The 17743-nt window shown below is 41.1% G+C and overlaps 1 protein-coding gene across 1 annotated transcript in view; it reads left to right on the top strand.

Moving 5' to 3' along the window:
* The first annotated feature begins 6750 nt into the window (after window positions 1-6750).
* The window catches only part of KCTD8 (potassium channel tetramerization domain containing 8), a 107261-nt gene continuing 96268 nt past the window's right edge, over window positions 6751-17743 (top strand). Inside the window, exon 1 of the mRNA XM_005501234.4 lies at window positions 6751-8071. Within this exon, the coding sequence (XP_005501291.2) occupies window positions 7228-8071 (844 nt within the window). The 5' untranslated portion in view covers window positions 6751-7227. The remainder of the gene's footprint in view (window positions 8072-17743) is intronic.

Raw genomic sequence — 17743 nt, 5'->3', positions numbered from 1 at the left:
ATGGGGTTCTTCAAAGACTGCAGAAGTGTTTATGCATCCAGTGCCAAAATGATACTGAAGCACTTAGCTCCTGTTTAGGCATTCCACTCATATTAATTTCAGTGAATCAGGTTAGGTTCTTGTATTATATATCCTATTATAGATCTGGCCATAAGTGTTTTGCAGAATCAAAACCATGCCCGATATTTCCTCTTCCTTTTTCACTTAGCCAACAGAAATGTAGACGTACAATATAGCATGTTAGGATATTACCAGAAACAAGACATTTCTTGGTTTTGTGCATTTGAAGACTCAAGTGTAATCTTATATAGAAAAAAAAAGAAAAAGTGTATTATGATTTGTTTGGTATTTTCTCCCTTAATGAAGAAGGGAAAGATCATTATCAATAGTCCATTCCAATATTAGATAAACTATAGCAAACAGGAAAAATCTATACTGAGTTTAATGGACCCATAATTCGTACTACTGTAGGAAGTTCCTGAAATAAACACTGCTGCACTAATTTCTATGTGCTAGACTGTAGATATATACCCACTCAGATATTAAGTGCCTACTTATCAGAACTCCTGAATACCACAAACACAACCTGAAGGTGAAGGGAGCTGTGATTACATAGGATCTGTCAAAATACAGTAAAATTCAAAATCTTTATTGACACAACAGTGACAGTCAGACTGTAGCTGCTCCAGCACATGTGTGTATGACCACACGGATGTGCTAGCAGTACCTGATGTTTCTGCATTTGATTCAGCTCGGGTTCATAAACAAGCCGTGGCGAGAGAATATGAGATTTCCCGTTCCAATTACAATAAAAAGGAGCATAGTTTCATGGAATCTGTTGCTATAGCAAGTGACCATATTACATTCTTAACTTTCAAGAGCCAGGTGTTAATGAAATATAACCTAACTTCACTATAAAGAAGCAATATGGTATCAGATATATATGCTTATTCTGTTGGGCTGCTGATTTTAGCAGGCTCTGGGAAATTGCTGCTTGAGAATAAGAAAGAAAGAAATGAGCAGCTGAGCGGAACATCAATGTGAAGTACTTCTATGGAGATCACTTCACATTGATCCACATTTAAAAGATGTTTTTTAAAAAGATAAATGAATGAAGAAGGAAAAAATAGTACATTCAAATGCTAAGTGCAGCCTACACTGTGAAAAGTGAGAAAAATGTCATTGTCATATTCAGGATACACTTGCATAACTGTTCAAACTATTAGGCCCAATTAAGAGCAAGCTAACAGATTCTTGCAATGGGGGTGTTAATATGCAGGATGTGCTAAATGTAGAGTTTGCTACACTGAAGTTACAATTTAGTTAGATTTAGGTTAGTGTAAATTCACATAGAAGATGCATTTCTGCTCTGAAAATGAACTATGAGCTTAAGTACTTCGGGAATGCTAATTCAGAGTGCTAATCTTAATTATGAAAAAGAAATTGTGCATTCTTCATGGAACAAATCCAACAACATAAAATATCAAATTATTCTTATGCGTGTTTGAATAAAATAATATAATTGAAATGTTTTAATAAAGCTAGACTGGCTTATAATTCCTACAGTTGTTATTTTGGTTTTGCTTTGGTATTGTAGCACAGTGTAGAGAATATGCCAAAGAGCTACAATATGAAAGCTTTATTTTGACTTTCATAAACTGCGTTAGACCCAAAGAACTCATCAGGTAAAGCTAATGCAGCTGTTGCTGTGAGCAATTCAAAGAAATCACTTCAGCCACAGTATGACAGAGCTGACTTCACAGTGGTAACTTCCTGAAATACTGTCAGAAAAGGTACACATTAGCTATTAGGGACCAAAACTTCCAGTCCTTGGGAAGTGAAACTTCCTAAATTATTTCTTGATTGACTTGACTGACAAAAATTGTCACCAAATCCTTTTTCCTGAAAATGCATCACCTGTGAAACCTTAATAACTACTTGCTATGTTTCAAATGCAACTTCAATTAGAGCAATGAGTTACTGGGCACCATAAAGGAGAAAGTTCCCACATTCTCAGTATCAAGCATGCAGGCTACTTTCTTCTCGTTTCAGCCCCAGCAGTGCAACTAAATAATCTATAATACTCATCTAAATGTATGCAATGTTGTTTAGGTCTTGAATGTACAAATTTCCACAGCATTAACTTTACATGTATGAGTGCTTCTGTTTAACTCTGAGAACTAATTAATTACATAAATTACAAAAACATTTCTAAATTCTTGTAGGACAGAGTTCCAATCATTTTGAAATACTGCAGTGTTACAACCTTTAGAGGTTGAAAAGAGATGAATTTGAGGACTAGGAGGAAAATATTGTATGGAGAAGAGCTAATATGGAACAAACATAACATATATATTGAAATGACCATTGTTAGGTGGATGGAAAATTGACAAACTAGAGTCTCTAGAAAAGCTGTTTCTTTGGAATGATGCCTTGTTGCCAACAGATAATAATATGTAAAGGAACAAGTAAGATCTAAGAATTCTTAACCGGAAAATATTGTAAATGGGAAAATGACAGAAATGACAAGCATAAGGAGGAGAGAATTGTGAAAGTGGCCAAGACTGGCTTACTGAACCAGAGTACAGCACTGTTAGAAATATGATTCTGCTGGCAGTTTTTCACACTCTTGTCTACAATTTTAATGTCAGTTTTTGGCTAATGACTTTTTGAAAGACAACATAATCATCTTAAATGCTTATTAGGTGATTTCTGTAATAATTGCAGACCTGCTCATAGTAATCACCTGGAACAACTTCTGCATGATGAAGTGCTCTTGCTGCCTGATCCTGCAATTCAGGACAAAGGAACAATTCCCTTTGACTTCACTGAGAGTCTGCCAGAAGAATCTTCTCCTTACTATAAAATTCACCTAATTTATTGACTTGATGGGATTACTGAATGTTCATCATTCTCTGAGAAGTTCCAATTAAGTGTCCACTTTTAGTGTTGCTTTTTTTTTCTCCTGAATGTTATCCTCTACTTTATTTATCATTTTCAGTAGAGAAATAAGAAGTATTTTACAATTTAATTTGAAAGGTAGTTATGTTTCCTTCATTTCTTGTTATCCAATAACATTAAACAATAAGACTGTAATGGCAGGAATTACCCTGGATTGTATTAGTGACCACTTTTTTTTTTCTTTTTTTTTTTCTTTTTTTTTTTTAATTAATGCTGAAGTATAGCTTTAAAACAAGTCTCTTGAGAAGGAAACTCTCACTTCCACCTCTCTCCTTCTCAGAAACCCTAAATGTTTTATTTAACAGGTTTTACTAAATGTGATTTCACAAGAGATTAATTAAACATTTTTAAAATATAAAAAAATTACTTTTTGCCAGGAATATCAGTTCAAAACCTGACTGAGCCAAGTAAATATCTTTAATTCCTGATATCCTAATTTTAATTTCAGAACTGGTCAGTCTGAGAAGCAGTAAATGCATACTTTTATCTACATGAATTTTTCATAAGGATGACCTGGTTGATCTACATGATGTGGTCTGGATGATCTTCCTGAACCTCCTTTCTGCTGTTCCCCCTTCCTCAGCATGATCTTCTCAGATAAATCTAGATTTATCGCGTAGCCTGGTCAGACCAGCACACTGAATAACTCCAGGGCAAGAAGAACTACAGTGAAAAGAAGTTGTTTTTGCTGAGGAACATGTCCTGCTTGTGCCCTTCCAGGCTGTTTCCAAGGGGGCTGGTGGGAATTGCTGCCCGCTGCTTGCACCAGTGTGCCTACCTAAGGGAATCTCCAAAAGAAATTCTCCCTTACATGAAGTCTTCAGCTGTATCGCAAAACATTCCCACAGATAAAGAGACAGATCATGGTGTATTTTCACCTGCATTTTTTTTTCTCTGCTTTAAGCATCAAAAGCTCTAGCATATCTGAAGCTTAAGGATATTCACTGATGTACTTGCAGATTTACTTGTTTCCATTGTACTGGCCTTAGACTTCACTCAAATGGCACTGTAGAATGCTGTTGCACTACACATAATGTAAGCATGTAAGAAGATGCTTCTTACCCCACAGAGCACAAATATGTTCTCTCTGCCTGTTCTCATGAAAACTTACCTTTGGAGTTTATATGAGCTTTTTCATCAACTCAGACAAAGATATTGTTTGGCCTGGCATATATTTATCCACAGAGGAAACCACAAGCTAACCAAATAAGAGGCAATATACAGGGGCTTAATATAGAATTGACTGCAAGCATTTGGTATAAGGATTTTTCAAGTGCTTCATGTGATGGCTGTTGAGCCTAGAAAGGATGAAGCACTGATTCTCCATTCTTTCCCTGATAATCCTGAAAAGAAATTCCTTCTTTCCCTGAGTAATAAATTAACACTTATTTTATGCATGACTTCTGTGCAACCTGCCAAACTTGAGCAATCCTATATGGTAAATGACCTCACTCTAACATTCTTCAAGCTACATATCCATAGATTACATATCCTTACAAACACGAGTCACTAGAGAGAAGGTTTTACATAAACATACAGTTCTGCTGTAACCGTAGGCTTCTGAAATTGAGAAAGAAATGCAATTGTCCCCTTGCTAATGGCATTGCACTGGGTATGGCAGAAGCTCAGTACTGCTCATCAGTGCCGTGCTGCAGTGTCACAGCGATGCAGTGCTCTGGCATGAGTTGTCTTAGACTTGGGCAAACTATTATTCTGTACTACACAGAAGAGTGTGGATGTGAAATCTGTCCTCTTAGAAAACAGCAGAAATATTTCAACTGAATCCTCAGGAGAAACAATATCCCCTGCAGGCAAGAACAAGACAATGAATACTGTTTCCTCTCGTCCCTTAAGGATTTGAGCCTAAAGAAATATATGGCAAAATGGCCAATAAACAACTGCTTTCTTGGTGCCTAGCAGTTTGAATTGTTTTTCTGACCTTTAAGAGCATTTCAAACAAAATAACCAAGGAAAGAGAGAGAATTTTGCTTGGTTTCTTACACACCTCCTGATTTTCAAAACTATTAATCAGTTTCAGTAAGTGATCAAGAAGGAGCACTGCAGAAATGTTTTCTGCACATTTGTTTACTGTTACAAGTTCTTTCACTTCAACAAAATCCTTGTGTTTGAAGAACAACATATCTAGTTTTCTAGAAGTCTTTGCTCTTTCTTTCCAACACTTCCAACCCAATGAGTGGGCGGTGGTTATTCTTCCTCTTGCATTAGCCATGTAAAAGCTAGGAGTTGTCTCTAAACATAGATTTAGAGTTTGTCTATAGCAAATAGGGGGAGGAAGGCAGCACCATAGACAGATTCATCCCACCTTGAAAGAGGTGTCTAAGATAGGTGGGATGAAGTGCAGTAGAGATGCCTGTGTTACTGCTTTCATAGAATCAGAGAATATTTTGGGTTGGAATGCAACAATCACGGACATCTTCAACTAGAGCAGGTTGCTCAGAGCCCTGTCCAGCCTGGCCTTGAATTGTTCCAGGGATGGGGCATCCACCATGTATCTGGGTAATGTTTCAGTATTTTACCACCCTCATTGTAAAAAATTTCTTCCTGATGTCCAGCCTGAATTTCCCCTCCTTTAGTTCAAAACCATCACCCCTTGTCTTGTCATAACATACCCTTCTAAAAAGTCTGTCCCCATCTTTCTTATAGGCTCTTTTTAATCCCGAAAGGCTGCAATCAGGTCTCCCCAGAGCCTTCTCTTCTCCCGACTGCTTTGAAAGTGAGAAGCCTACATGAGTACTTTAAAGAATGTGACTAAGCTTTGCATGACCAATGAATGAAACTTTCTTAATCACTGCACACTAGTAAGGAGGTAACACCATAACAGTACTTGCCTGCTAACTGTTGTCTTTTACCCACAGGCATGAAGTGACATTGTTTACATGAAAAACAAGTCTGTCTCTATGTAGCACAATTAAGGGTTTAAACCTTAACTTTCAGGAATCATAAAAACAAAAGCTAAAGTGTTCCCATGCATGAACCATCAGCACAACAGAGTCACATTTAGATCTGGAACTGGTAGTCAGAGAAGTGCAGCCAGGTTGAAACCACGAGTTCTACTGGCAAGAGCAATTATACATCTCTCTTCCAACACATGGGCACAAGTCTGTGCTCTAACACATTCCAGCAGCACAGCCTGAAAGTACAGGCATCAGAAATCTGGATGCAGGTGACTTGCAGCTCCGCCTAAAAACAAATAAACAAAAATTTAAAAATATAATGCTAAGAGTACAAATGCAGTTGCTACATAACCAAGAATTCAGACACTAACATGTTTCAAATAAAAATCTGTGTCTGGCATCTGCATCCTAATGGCAGCTGACTTTCTCTTCTGCTCTGAATCACCCCAATTCCATTGTCAAGCTAGAGAGTACATAAAGCTCCTCTGAAAATCAAGAGCCCAGTGTGCCGTGCCCCAGTGAAGCAGCAGGACATCACATACAGCACTTGTGTCCCATCAGGGCCTGTTAGATTTGTACCACCACCACAGCTAAACTCTGGTTAAATCAAATTCCCCCCCTTCCCTCATGATAAAGTCATGCTGATATAGGGAAGTTGATGAAAAATGCTGTCATATGCATCCTCCTGGATGCTGCTTTTGGCAGGACGACCACCATTCTAGCACTCTGCAAGTGCTGACCGGAGCTCCAGTATGAAGGAGGCAGGGGGACTTGGGGGAAACTGGCAGGTTTTTAAAGGCAGGGCGGCGGGGGGGGGGCAATCCAAAGCGAACCAAAACAGCCACCCAGCCGAGACGAGGGGAGGAGCCGCGGTAGGGGCTTGGCTCTTCCCTGGTCCGAGGCTGGCAGCGCGGCAGCGCTTTGCCAAGTGGCAGCCGGCTCCGGCGGCCGCTCGGCCTTGAGGCCAGCGCGGCTGCGGGCCCCCGCGCCTCCCCCCCTCCGCAGCTTGGCGGAGCTGGTCGAGGCGGGGCAGGGACAGCGCTCGGTCCGTGTCGGGTCGGCTCGGACCGGTCCGATCCAGCCCAACCCATAGCCCCCAGCTCAGCGCAGCTCGTCCCGCTGCCCGGGCAGCGAGAGGGCGCCGCGGGGCAGGTGAGGGCCGGAGCCGCGCCTCGGGGCCGTGCCGCCCGCCGCCGTGCCAGAGGGTGGTGGGAGCAGCGGCTCCGTCCAGGCGCTTCCGGAGGCGCCGGTGGAAGGAGGAGGAGGAGAAGGAGGGGTGGGGTGGGCAGAGGGGAGGAAGGCCGCCTTTTTTAGGAGGGAAACCCTCCTTCGCTGCCGCCCGCTCGCAACCATGGCTTTGAAGGAGGCGGGCGGCAGCATCCTGCCCATCAGCGACATGGTATCGGGGCCGTCGAGCTCGCCGTTTCCCGAGGTGGTGGAGCTGAACGTGGGGGGCCAGGTGTACGTGACGAGGCACTCCACGCTGCTCAGCGTCCCGGACAGCACGCTGGCTACCATGTTTTCCCCCGGCCGGGGCGGCCCGGCGGCGGCCCGGCAGTTGCCCAGGGACAGCCGGGCGCGCTTCTTCATCGACCGCGACGGCTTCCTCTTCAGGTATGTGCTGGATTACTTGCGGGACAAGCAGCTGGCGCTGCCCGAGCACTTCCCCGAGAAGGAGCGGCTCCTGCGGGAGGCCGAGTACTTCCAGTTGGGCGACCTGGTGAAGCTGCTCTCGCCCAAGGTCACGAAGCAGAGCTCGCTCAACGACGAGGGCTGCCAGAGCGACCTGGAGGACAGCAACTCGCAGGGCAGCAGCGACCGCCTGCAGCGTGCGGCGCTGGACAAGCGCTCGGGCTTCCTCACCGTGGGCTACCGCGGCTCCTACACCACAGTGCGGGACAACCAGGCGGACGCCAAGTTTCGCCGCGTCGCCCGCATCATGGTGTGCGGCAGGATCGCCCTGGCCAAGGAGGTCTTCGGCGAGACCCTCAACGAGAGCCGCGACCCTGACCGCCCCCCTGAGAAGTACACCTCCCGCTTCTACCTCAAATTCACCTACCTGGAGCAAGCTTTCGACCGGCTTTCAGAGGCGGGCTTCCACATGGTGGCTTGTAACTCCACCGGCACCGCCGCCTTCATCAACCAGTACAGGGACGACAAGATTTGGAGCAGCTACACCGAGTACATCTTCTTCAGTAAGTGTTGCCCGCGTTCCTGCCGCCCCCCCCATCCCCGGGGAGAGCATGGCAGTGTGCACTTAAAAGTACATCTGCACCCCCCACACTCCAGCCTTGGTGTCCCAAAGCAACACGTAGCTCGAGAGAAACTGGGGCTGCCCCCCTTCCTCTCTCATTCGGCGCTGTCACCAGCACAATTCAGATTGTATTTTGTGCATTGCGGGATAGGGTTGCCTAATGCCCCGTCCGGAGTGCTGCGGGAGAGCAGCTCCCCGCACTCCTTGGAGCAATAGGGGCTTGCCCCACATTTTGCTGCCGAGTGTGCCCCGGGAAGGACCAGCTCCCCGCCTGCCCCGTGTCGGGGTCCCCCAGAGGGGAGTCGCACCGGTGCCGGGGCGTCCCAGACCCGCTGGGCGGGCGGGGGTGCGGGCGCCTCGCTGGCTCCGCCGCGCAGGGCTGCGGCGCTCCCTACCAGCGAGGCGGTGCGGAGATTGCAACGGCGGAGCCCGGAGCAAGGAAGGGTTTTAATATTTTATCACTGCTTTTCCTTCCGAACTGAATACACTGCGCCTGGGCACGGTCACCGTGAGGGAAGGGGCAGCAAGGACACAGTAAGCTTACCGGCGAGCAAAAAAAAAAAAAAGAGTCTGGTTCCCAGGAGAGAAAAAAAAAAAAAGAAAAAAAAAAAAGAAAATAAACCACTCCCTAGCCAGTACGCCGCTCATAAGCAACTCTGCTAGTTGGCTATGCATAGCCTTAAGGGTTTCAGGTCACTCGTAAAAAGGAAAATTGAGCGATGACGAATGAGTTTCAATCTGGCAAAGTATGTAAAGCACTAGCTGGGAACTGGTTTCAGGTAATGAATCTGCAGCTGGAGGGGGAACACCAGCCCTTGGCAGAAAGCTGTCTTTGAAAGGCAAAGGCAGCCTTAAATGTTACGGACGTGTTTGAGAGTAGGGTAAGACTGTGGAAGAGAAAAATGTTTTCCATTCACTTCTGCTTCTGCGTGGTCTCACGTTCCCTGAGCGCAGGAGGGATGCTTTGGTAGAGCATCTGCCTGCCTCTGTGGTGAGGTGGGAGATGCAGCCTCTAACTAACTTCACCAGTAGGGCAGCTGCACAGAAACAACCTGTTTTGTGTACAAAACTGGACCTAGGTACAATATTTAATAGAGGAGGGAAATGTGAACGGTTTTCTTCTCAGAGGAGAAATTAAATAATTTACATTGATGTATATTATATAGGTGGTGACCAACCTTTGCTGAGCAGGCTTAAGTACTTCAAGTCAATCTTCAAAATTATATTAAACCAGCTTTTGAAGACTCATTGCATAGCCTGTGACTGGTCATATTTCATTAGGAAATGTAAAAACTGAGGTGTAGAGGAGCTCTACATTCTTCTGGGTGGACTTTTATCAAGTATTTTACATGACTATTAAATCTCCTTTCAGAGAAAAATGGAGGTATAATTTTCAAAATAGTAAAAAATTTCATTTTTATTATCAAGACTGTGAAGTAGCCTGTTCTCTTTGCTCACAAATAGATTTTTAGGTGCATAATTATTTGTGTGCATATGTGATGCTTATAAGATGCTCATAATTTTTTTTAATGTGTTATGATGAGGTTGCTGTATAGAACAGTGCTCTAATTCAGATCAGTGTTCCAAATTAATCCCTGGTGTAATACCACTGATTTACATGGAATAATGCCAGAGATGGATTGGATGCTGTACATAATGATTTTTGGTTTGATTTTCAGTCTTTCAGCTTATGATGTTGTGAAAAGTAAAACAGTTAATTACTTAGATTGCTACAGTTAACTGAAAATTTGTGGTTTTGCCTATTTTTGGGGGGTGTTTTTTTGGTTTGTTTGTTTGTTTTTTTCCTGGGTGCAAAAAATGGCTGAGATTAAAGTAGGCTGGAAAGATGGGGAGCATATTTTGATTTTGGTTGTTTGTTATGCATTTAGCAACTTTTTGTTTAACAATTTTATACATTTGAGTATGATTAGATAGGTTTTTCTGAAATATAGCGACATGGAAACAAAACTTAAAAAAATCAGTGAAATTGGAAGAGAAACGAGCAAAACACAATGCCTAAAGTAATGCTTTAGACTTTTGAATGTTGTTTTTTGTGTGTGTCTGCTTGTTTGGTTGGTTTTTATTTTTATTTTTTTTTTTAAACTGAATACATGTCTAATTGATGGAGACCATTGATGAAACAATACTTTATTATTATTAAATGCCCTGGATGGACTGGATGCTTGCTGTTACTTTGCTGGACTGCTGCACAGTAATCCATCAAAGGGAGAGCAAACCTTGGAAGTCTTAGTGCTCTGCACAAGGGGTGAGAAGAGTGGTCAGGGTGGAGTCTCCAACAGCATTAGCCAGGACCGTGTTCCTTCCTCACTCACGAACAGAGCCTAATACACTGAGAGAAGAACAGTCACTTTTCAATTTATTCTTTGCCACATGTCCCCATGAACCCCAGAAAGGAGGCAGTTTTGATTGGGAGGTTGCTGATTTTAAGAGCTCTCATGAAGTATGTCCAACCCTGGACTGTACCTTACAGAAAAAAAGAACATTGGGACTTTTGGCCAGCACCTGAGACTTAATTAAGTGCAAGTGGAGAAGAAACCTAGTTTTACATTCCACTCTAGCTGCATTTGCATTTGTTCACAACATGAACATCTGCAACCAGCAACTGTATTAGTTGTTCATCTGTAATTCCATAGCAGCCACATAAACTTCTCTTTCACCATTTCTTCTGAGGAGCTGTGGACAAGTCTGTTTTCTAGTAATGGTAGATAGTGAAGTGATTGGAAAAATATATAAGGATTTATACATTCTGCCCATTTCCTTAGCTCGTGAATAGCTGAATGAGTTTCTCACTGAGAGCTATTACGGAATGTTTGAAGGCTAAGGGTTTAATCTATGGTTTGTGGAACAGATTTCAAGTATGTTTCTACTATCTCTCAAACTTTGGTAGGCATTTTGAGTTGAAATGACCATCTATCACTTTTTTTTTAAAAAAAAAGGAAATTACTTCATATTCTTAAACATTTAGGCAGATGAAATTCACCTTGGATACTACACATATATTTAATTAATTTATGAATTGCTTAATATCTAGGGATAGATTAGCTGATGCAGATTAATTCTGATTGAAGACCCAGAAGTTGCTTGAAACTGCTAACCGGGAAATAATGCTTCAGCCTTTGGCAACATGTTCTGACAAGTACAGAAAGAGACTTTCCTTCTTTGTGTGTGTAATTCCTGTTAAAAACATTAGGTTATTTGCCCGTAGTGGTGTGCAAGCTATCATGTATGCAATGACAGATTCATTTGTCTACACACTTACTACACAGCCAGAATTTAATTTGCACCTTGCATTGGTAGCTTAGTCCTGAACAGCGCTCACAGGTCTGTTCCATGTGTCCATTGCAAAACCTGTCTCTTAATCATCAATAAAAGGAGTACCTTTTAATATGGCACTGAAGAGTCTCTACCAGAGTGTATCACAAAGTTTTTTTTCCAGTAGCTTGGCTCTGTGCTGTTGAAGCTCCCACCTTAGTACATGTAAGGATGACTTGGGTCAGATAATACAGCATGAAATGAATATACACTTTGGAAAAGAGGCTCAAACTATTTTGCTGCTTGGTTTCAAGCCACCATAGAGCACCACTGATTAACACCTGTTAGTGTGCAATACGTGATATTTTCCACAAAAGTTGCTTCTAATTGGAGACAGGAGACCAGAAACCAGGAGACCTTGTTTGTGTGACTGCAGGCAACGCAACAGACCTTCTGTTAGCTGGTCTTTTTGTGAGGAAAGGGTGCAATTTACACCTTTTGCCTTTTTCTTGTGGTTCACTGTGTCTCTCAGTACTGTTGTGTAATGCAGGATTGCCTGTGCATGCTATTACTATTTTCTTTTTCTTCTGTAGAATCTAATTGGTCTTAATGGATTTTATATTTAACATCTGCTATGCAATCTGACTTACGGGTGTTGAGAGCATGGTGCTCAGCTGGAAGCTTTCTGTGCTGAACTGACATGTTTATTGTAAGAAGAATGCAGCAATGTTTAATGAAAAAACTTTGATGTGTATTCTATTTCAGCACTCCTGTTTCACATGTGACAATTTCTGTTTCCTTGTCTCTTGTTTTTGTATGTAGTAGGTGACATTTTCATGAATTTACGGTGCTTATTTTCCACTTGAAGTCACAGCACTCTGAGATTATATTGGTTGCTGTGGAAATTGTCATAAACAAGTGATAATAATTTTGTAATCAGTGGGGAATAAGCAGTTGGAAGCAATGAACTTCAAGGAAATAATACGGTATTTTGAAAAACAATCAAACAAAACACCACCAAAAAACAAACTGAAAATCTGAACCTAAACAATATCACACCACCAAGCCCTTAAAAAACCCCATCCATAACAACAACAACAAAACCTGACATTGTTTGTGTCTTTGCAATAAAAAGGAGAATAAAACAGAAGGTTACACCTGAAACATGGGGAACAAACATGTATGTAAAATACTCTGAGGTGTTAGTTACCCTGTGAATGCCATCTCTGCTTATTTGGTGGATTTTTTGCTACATGAAGCGTGTCTGTGTTGTTTTTTTTTGTTTTGTTTTTAATGTGGAACAAATTTGAAAAATGCTAGGATGAGGAAAAGAGACTAAGACAAAAGTAAAACAACGGTATTGCTTCTCTGTGCCACATTAATGTAAAGCTAGACAATTTACTTTGAGCTTGAACCAGAGCCTTAAAGATTAGAGTACAGATTTTTGGTGGTACAGGCTGACATGAAGGATTAAATCAATATCATAAGTAGAATGTAGAAAAGCTTCAGATTTAAGATCTAGGAATGTTCTTTCTGGCAGGACTATTGAGGAAAGAGCCCTAAAGAGAGATGCTATAGGCAGTCCTGTGACTTTGGACAACTGACATAAAACTTCAGGATATTCTGCCTTATGATTCCAATTCAACTCTAACCCAGTTTAAAAATAATAATAATAATAATAATAGACTACTCTTTATCTTGTCATTTTTCCAAAATATATGTCCCCGAACAGAAAGGGATGAATCAAACTTCACAGTCATAAATTACTAATATAAGAATATCTTTCTTATGCCATCACTTGACATAATGTGTGATGAAACTGGTATTCTGATTTTAGTCATTATTTCAGCAAAAAGACTCTATTTGATAAAGATTTTAAAATGTGAAAGTAAATAGAAGATTGAACAAATTAGGCTTTTTAATAAACAAATAATGAAAATAACTTGCATTCTTCTACAGCTGGTGTAAAGACACTGCTGCAGTAAACAGCTGTGCCAGGAACCTTTTGATTTTTTTTTTTCTGACATTCAATAGAAATATGCAAGACTCAGTACAATGATTTGTGATCAGATTTTAATCTTTATATCCAGTTTCTGCTCTTATTACAATACAATTATATTTTTAAGTACTGTAGAGCCACTTTAATATTTGGAGCTGGGGATTGGAATTGTTGTACATTATTTTACAAGTAAAATTAGAGATTAACTGAGAAAATGAACTAGTCTGGATGTTATCTACCAAGATCAATACTAGATAAGCAATAAGCACCTTGATACAGACATCTGTTAGTTCTAATGTTGAGAAATGGAAACATGCTAGTTTTGATATTATCCCGGACTTGTAGTTCTTGTGGATTACTTGGGAATAAAGTAACAGTGTTGGAGAAGCTGACTTTGCTGGATTTTTAATATCTTGCAGAAAAACTGCTCCTTGGTGTCAGATCACTTCATACATTTCCATGGATTTATGATAGTAGTTGCAGGGAAATATTTACTTTTCCACAGTAGGATGAGCAAATCATATTTTATTTTTTCTTTATTGTCAACATGAACTTCCAGTTATGTACTGTTAAAGCACAGAATTTATGTGCAAAAAGTTCTTCATAAAATATAATTCCAGGCATGATTTAAAATTAAAACGTTATTGCTAATAAAACACATTTTGCAATGTATTTGCTTTCTCAGTATGATATGGCTAGTGTTTCACTAATGCTTTTCTCCTCTGCAGCAAATACCAAATTTGTTATACTATGAGAAGAATTTGAGTGGCCAGCAAAAATTGACTAAGCATTGTACTGAGAGGGAGTTCATTGGTTCTCACATCATCCTCTTTCTGCCACAGTTCCACAGTTCCGCCTTTGAACATAGATCTCCAGAAATGAAGCACTGCTCAGGCAGCTCTCACACATGTCAGAAGCAATGTGCTATGGCATATGCTACGAAGTGGCAAAAACTCTTCTTGGTTGACCACAACAGCAGCATGGCCTGAACAAAGTGATCACAGAATCATAGAATTAATCATAGAATGTCCTGAGTCGGAAGGGACCCACAAGGATCATCAAGTCCAACTCCTGTCCCTGCATATGACAAGCCCACAGTTCACACCATGAGTCTGAGGCTGTTGTCCAGTCTCTTCTTGAATAGTGTCAAGCTTGTGGCTGTGACACCTCCCTGGGGAGCCTGTTCCAGTGCTCCACCACCCTCTGAGTGAAGAACCTTTTCCTAAACATCCCCTGGAACTTCTTCCTGCCATTCCCTTGGAATCTGTCATTGGTCACAAGAGAGAAGAGATCAGTGCCTGCCCTTCCTCCTACCCTTGCGAGGAGGCTGTAGACCGTGACGAGGTCTGCTCTGAGTCTCCTCTTCACCAGGCTGAACAAACCAAGTGACTTCAGATGTTCCTCATACGACTTGCCATCCAAACCCTTCACCAACTTCATAGCCCTCTTCTGGATCAGAAGTAATCGGTCATGTTTTGGTGTGTTATTAGTTTAAGGGTGACATCTTTGGTGAGGCAAATACCTAGTTGGGCAAAGAAGGAAAGTGTGTAAGGTGACATGCATCCATCTCACACCTCTATGGTCCTGGGCTGCTTGAAATCACTGTGGTGCACCATGTAGCTTGCAGCCAGCTCAGCGTTGCCCAATGTTGTCCCAGCAACTGGACATATCCTGGGTGACACTGCAGGAGAAGTGAATAGCACCACCACGTTCTGGACTTTCCCTCTGATTTTCTTTCTCTAGTTTTGGATTGCTCTTCTGCCAGAGTTGTGTAGGAAGTCTGTTACAGAGTTAGGTTGATCAAGGTCATGTCTGTAGGGATTTTTCATTCCACAGACTGATTATTAGGTTGGTAGTTGGTTGAATAGGCATAATTGTTGAAAAATTGTTGAAGTCACTATACCAGCTAACATTCTAACCTGGCAAGCAGATGTTATTTTTATATCCTAGGATGATTTTATTACATTTCTGCTCACAAGGACTTTATTTCTTAAAGCAGGTGGAGTGCTAATGGCACTCTCAAATCATGGCTCTTTTATAAACTGAGCTACTGGAAGTCCGGTGGAAAACCCTTAAAAAAAATACTAGGCAAATTTCATTTTGCTTTAGCAAATCAAATGCTTCATGATGGATTTCCTAGGGAGGTTGTTCTCTCCAGCTTGGTAAAACTGCATGGTCTTTTTGAGAAGAGGTAATTTATACTGTACTTAAAATTCATATATTGACTAAATGTTAGGAGAAAAAAGTGCTATGTCTAAAATGAAATTATCATTCTCAGTAGAGTTTAAGTACTTTTATTAAAATGTTTTGTATGATTTGTATTTTTTATTTTTAAAACAGTAATGTGCATTGCACATTTAGCTTTAGCCTCACATAAATTCAGGGCTACTCAGTGATTTTTTTTAATTGACCTATATGGAATTAATCATATAAATAGGAACTAACAGTGTGTGAAGCACTCAAGTGCTATTCCCAGCTGCAAGACAGACCTTCACTGGAAATGAAGCAGCAAATAGTCTTGGGCTAGTCTTTCACGTAAAAGTGAACTTCAAACTACCTGACTGCCTATTTGGTGTCCTAATTGTTTCTATTAACAGTATTAATACACATAATCCTGGCAGGAGGTAAGCAGTGATGTTTTGTAATTTTCATGGCACTTGTGGAAACTAATTGCATTCTGTTTTGGTTACATTGTATAAGATGATGGTAACAAAACTTATCATGTTTGTAACATTTTGACAACTTAGCTTTAGAAGACATTTAAGAAGACGTCACATCTCTAAATATTTTCAGGACTTCACCACACATATGTAAAAATCCCAGTGCTGTTAATGAGAGTTTCACATTTCTAGCAAAAAGATCAATACAATGCTTTAAAAACATTTATGCAAGTATTATTTCTTCTTTGTGGAATGACTTCTATCTTGATACTGTCTTCCTCAAAGTTGCTCAAGACAGGATTTAGAGCTAAGGAGCAGCATGTTTACCCATTCTTTGCCCCATGGGGCCTGCCTGGCTGTAAGCAGCATCAGGACTGCTCCCAGTTACAGATGAGGCAATGATTCCTTCATCAACATTTTGCAGCTGAGAGCAGCTGAATCAAAATTTAGTTGTTCCCTTTCTCATTGCTCCCCATGTACCTGAACCCTGTGGCAGGGGCTCTGAGCAAAGGGGGAGCAGAGTGAGGGGCCACTGCCACTGCCTCCAGGCTGTGTGTGTCAGGTTTGCTCTGCACTGCTTGAGCCGTGTACCCTGTGCCTGAGCTGTTTTCTGCTCCAATGACAGGCACCTAGTGAATAAAGTGTCGTAGTTGAGATGGACAAACGACGTGGACCAAGTTCTTCCAGGATGAAAGTAGTAGGTGCCATTTATTGCCACAAGTGCATTTTTATACAGTTTTACCAATTCATGTGTCTTTTCACTGTTGGTTACAAGTCACAGCAGTAACATCTCATTGGCTATTTTTGCTATCATCAATGTTACTCTTCTACTCCCTTCTCTCTCACAGGTACATCCCTAACATCTCTGGATACTCCTTTACTCCCATCTTTCTCACGGGTAGGCCTTCATATCTTCAAGGCTAATTTCTGCTCCCATGCCCTCCATCAGGGAATCCACAGACCCACCGTAGTCCCCCCCAATAAAGAAAACTAGTGTAGCTTATGGAATAAGAAAAAAAAAAAATAGTACTTCTTTAGAAGGGAATACTACAACAGCTTTTAAAAAAATACTGTGAGTAATTCAATCCAGAGACAACTCAGTCACAAGTGCAAGTACACATGGCAAAAATAATGAACTGAAGTAGATATGCTGTACACGTCTTTGGGGGGAGAAGCGGTAGGCTGAGAAACTGAAGAGAGAAATCAACACCACCATTGACTTTTATTAATGAAATTAAATATTCCAAGTCTTTCCTTAGCATACGTTCAGTTGTATTACACTTAATACATACAGAAATGTTCTCTTTGCATTAGCAGAAAGAGATGATTCAGAAATGAAATCAGTCGGTATATTTTATTTTTTATATAAGCAAACAGCAATAACCTTGAGATGCATTTTTATCTTTTCTGTTTCATCCTTACTGAGTTTTTCCCTTTAGTAACATTAACAAATATTCCCAAAGAGAGTTGAGTCACTGCTCAGGGACTCCTGACATATTTTGTTGTAAACAGTCTCCTGCAACTTACATTACTTGTGAAACTCCTTTATATTTTATCTAAAGTAGATGTTTAGAGGTTCCTATAAGGATTACAACTATGCCAGAGTATTCCACATAAGTTTTTAAAAGTGTACCATCTTTCCAAAGGCTTTTTATCAGTGAATATTATATACATTTCTGAG

Source organism: Columba livia, chromosome 4 (assembly GCF_036013475.1).
Source record: "Columba livia isolate bColLiv1 breed racing homer chromosome 4, bColLiv1.pat.W.v2, whole genome shotgun sequence".
NCBI classification, from domain to species: Eukaryota; Metazoa; Chordata; class Aves; order Columbiformes; family Columbidae; genus Columba; species Columba livia.
This window is presented reverse-complemented; position numbering and strand designations above follow the sequence as displayed.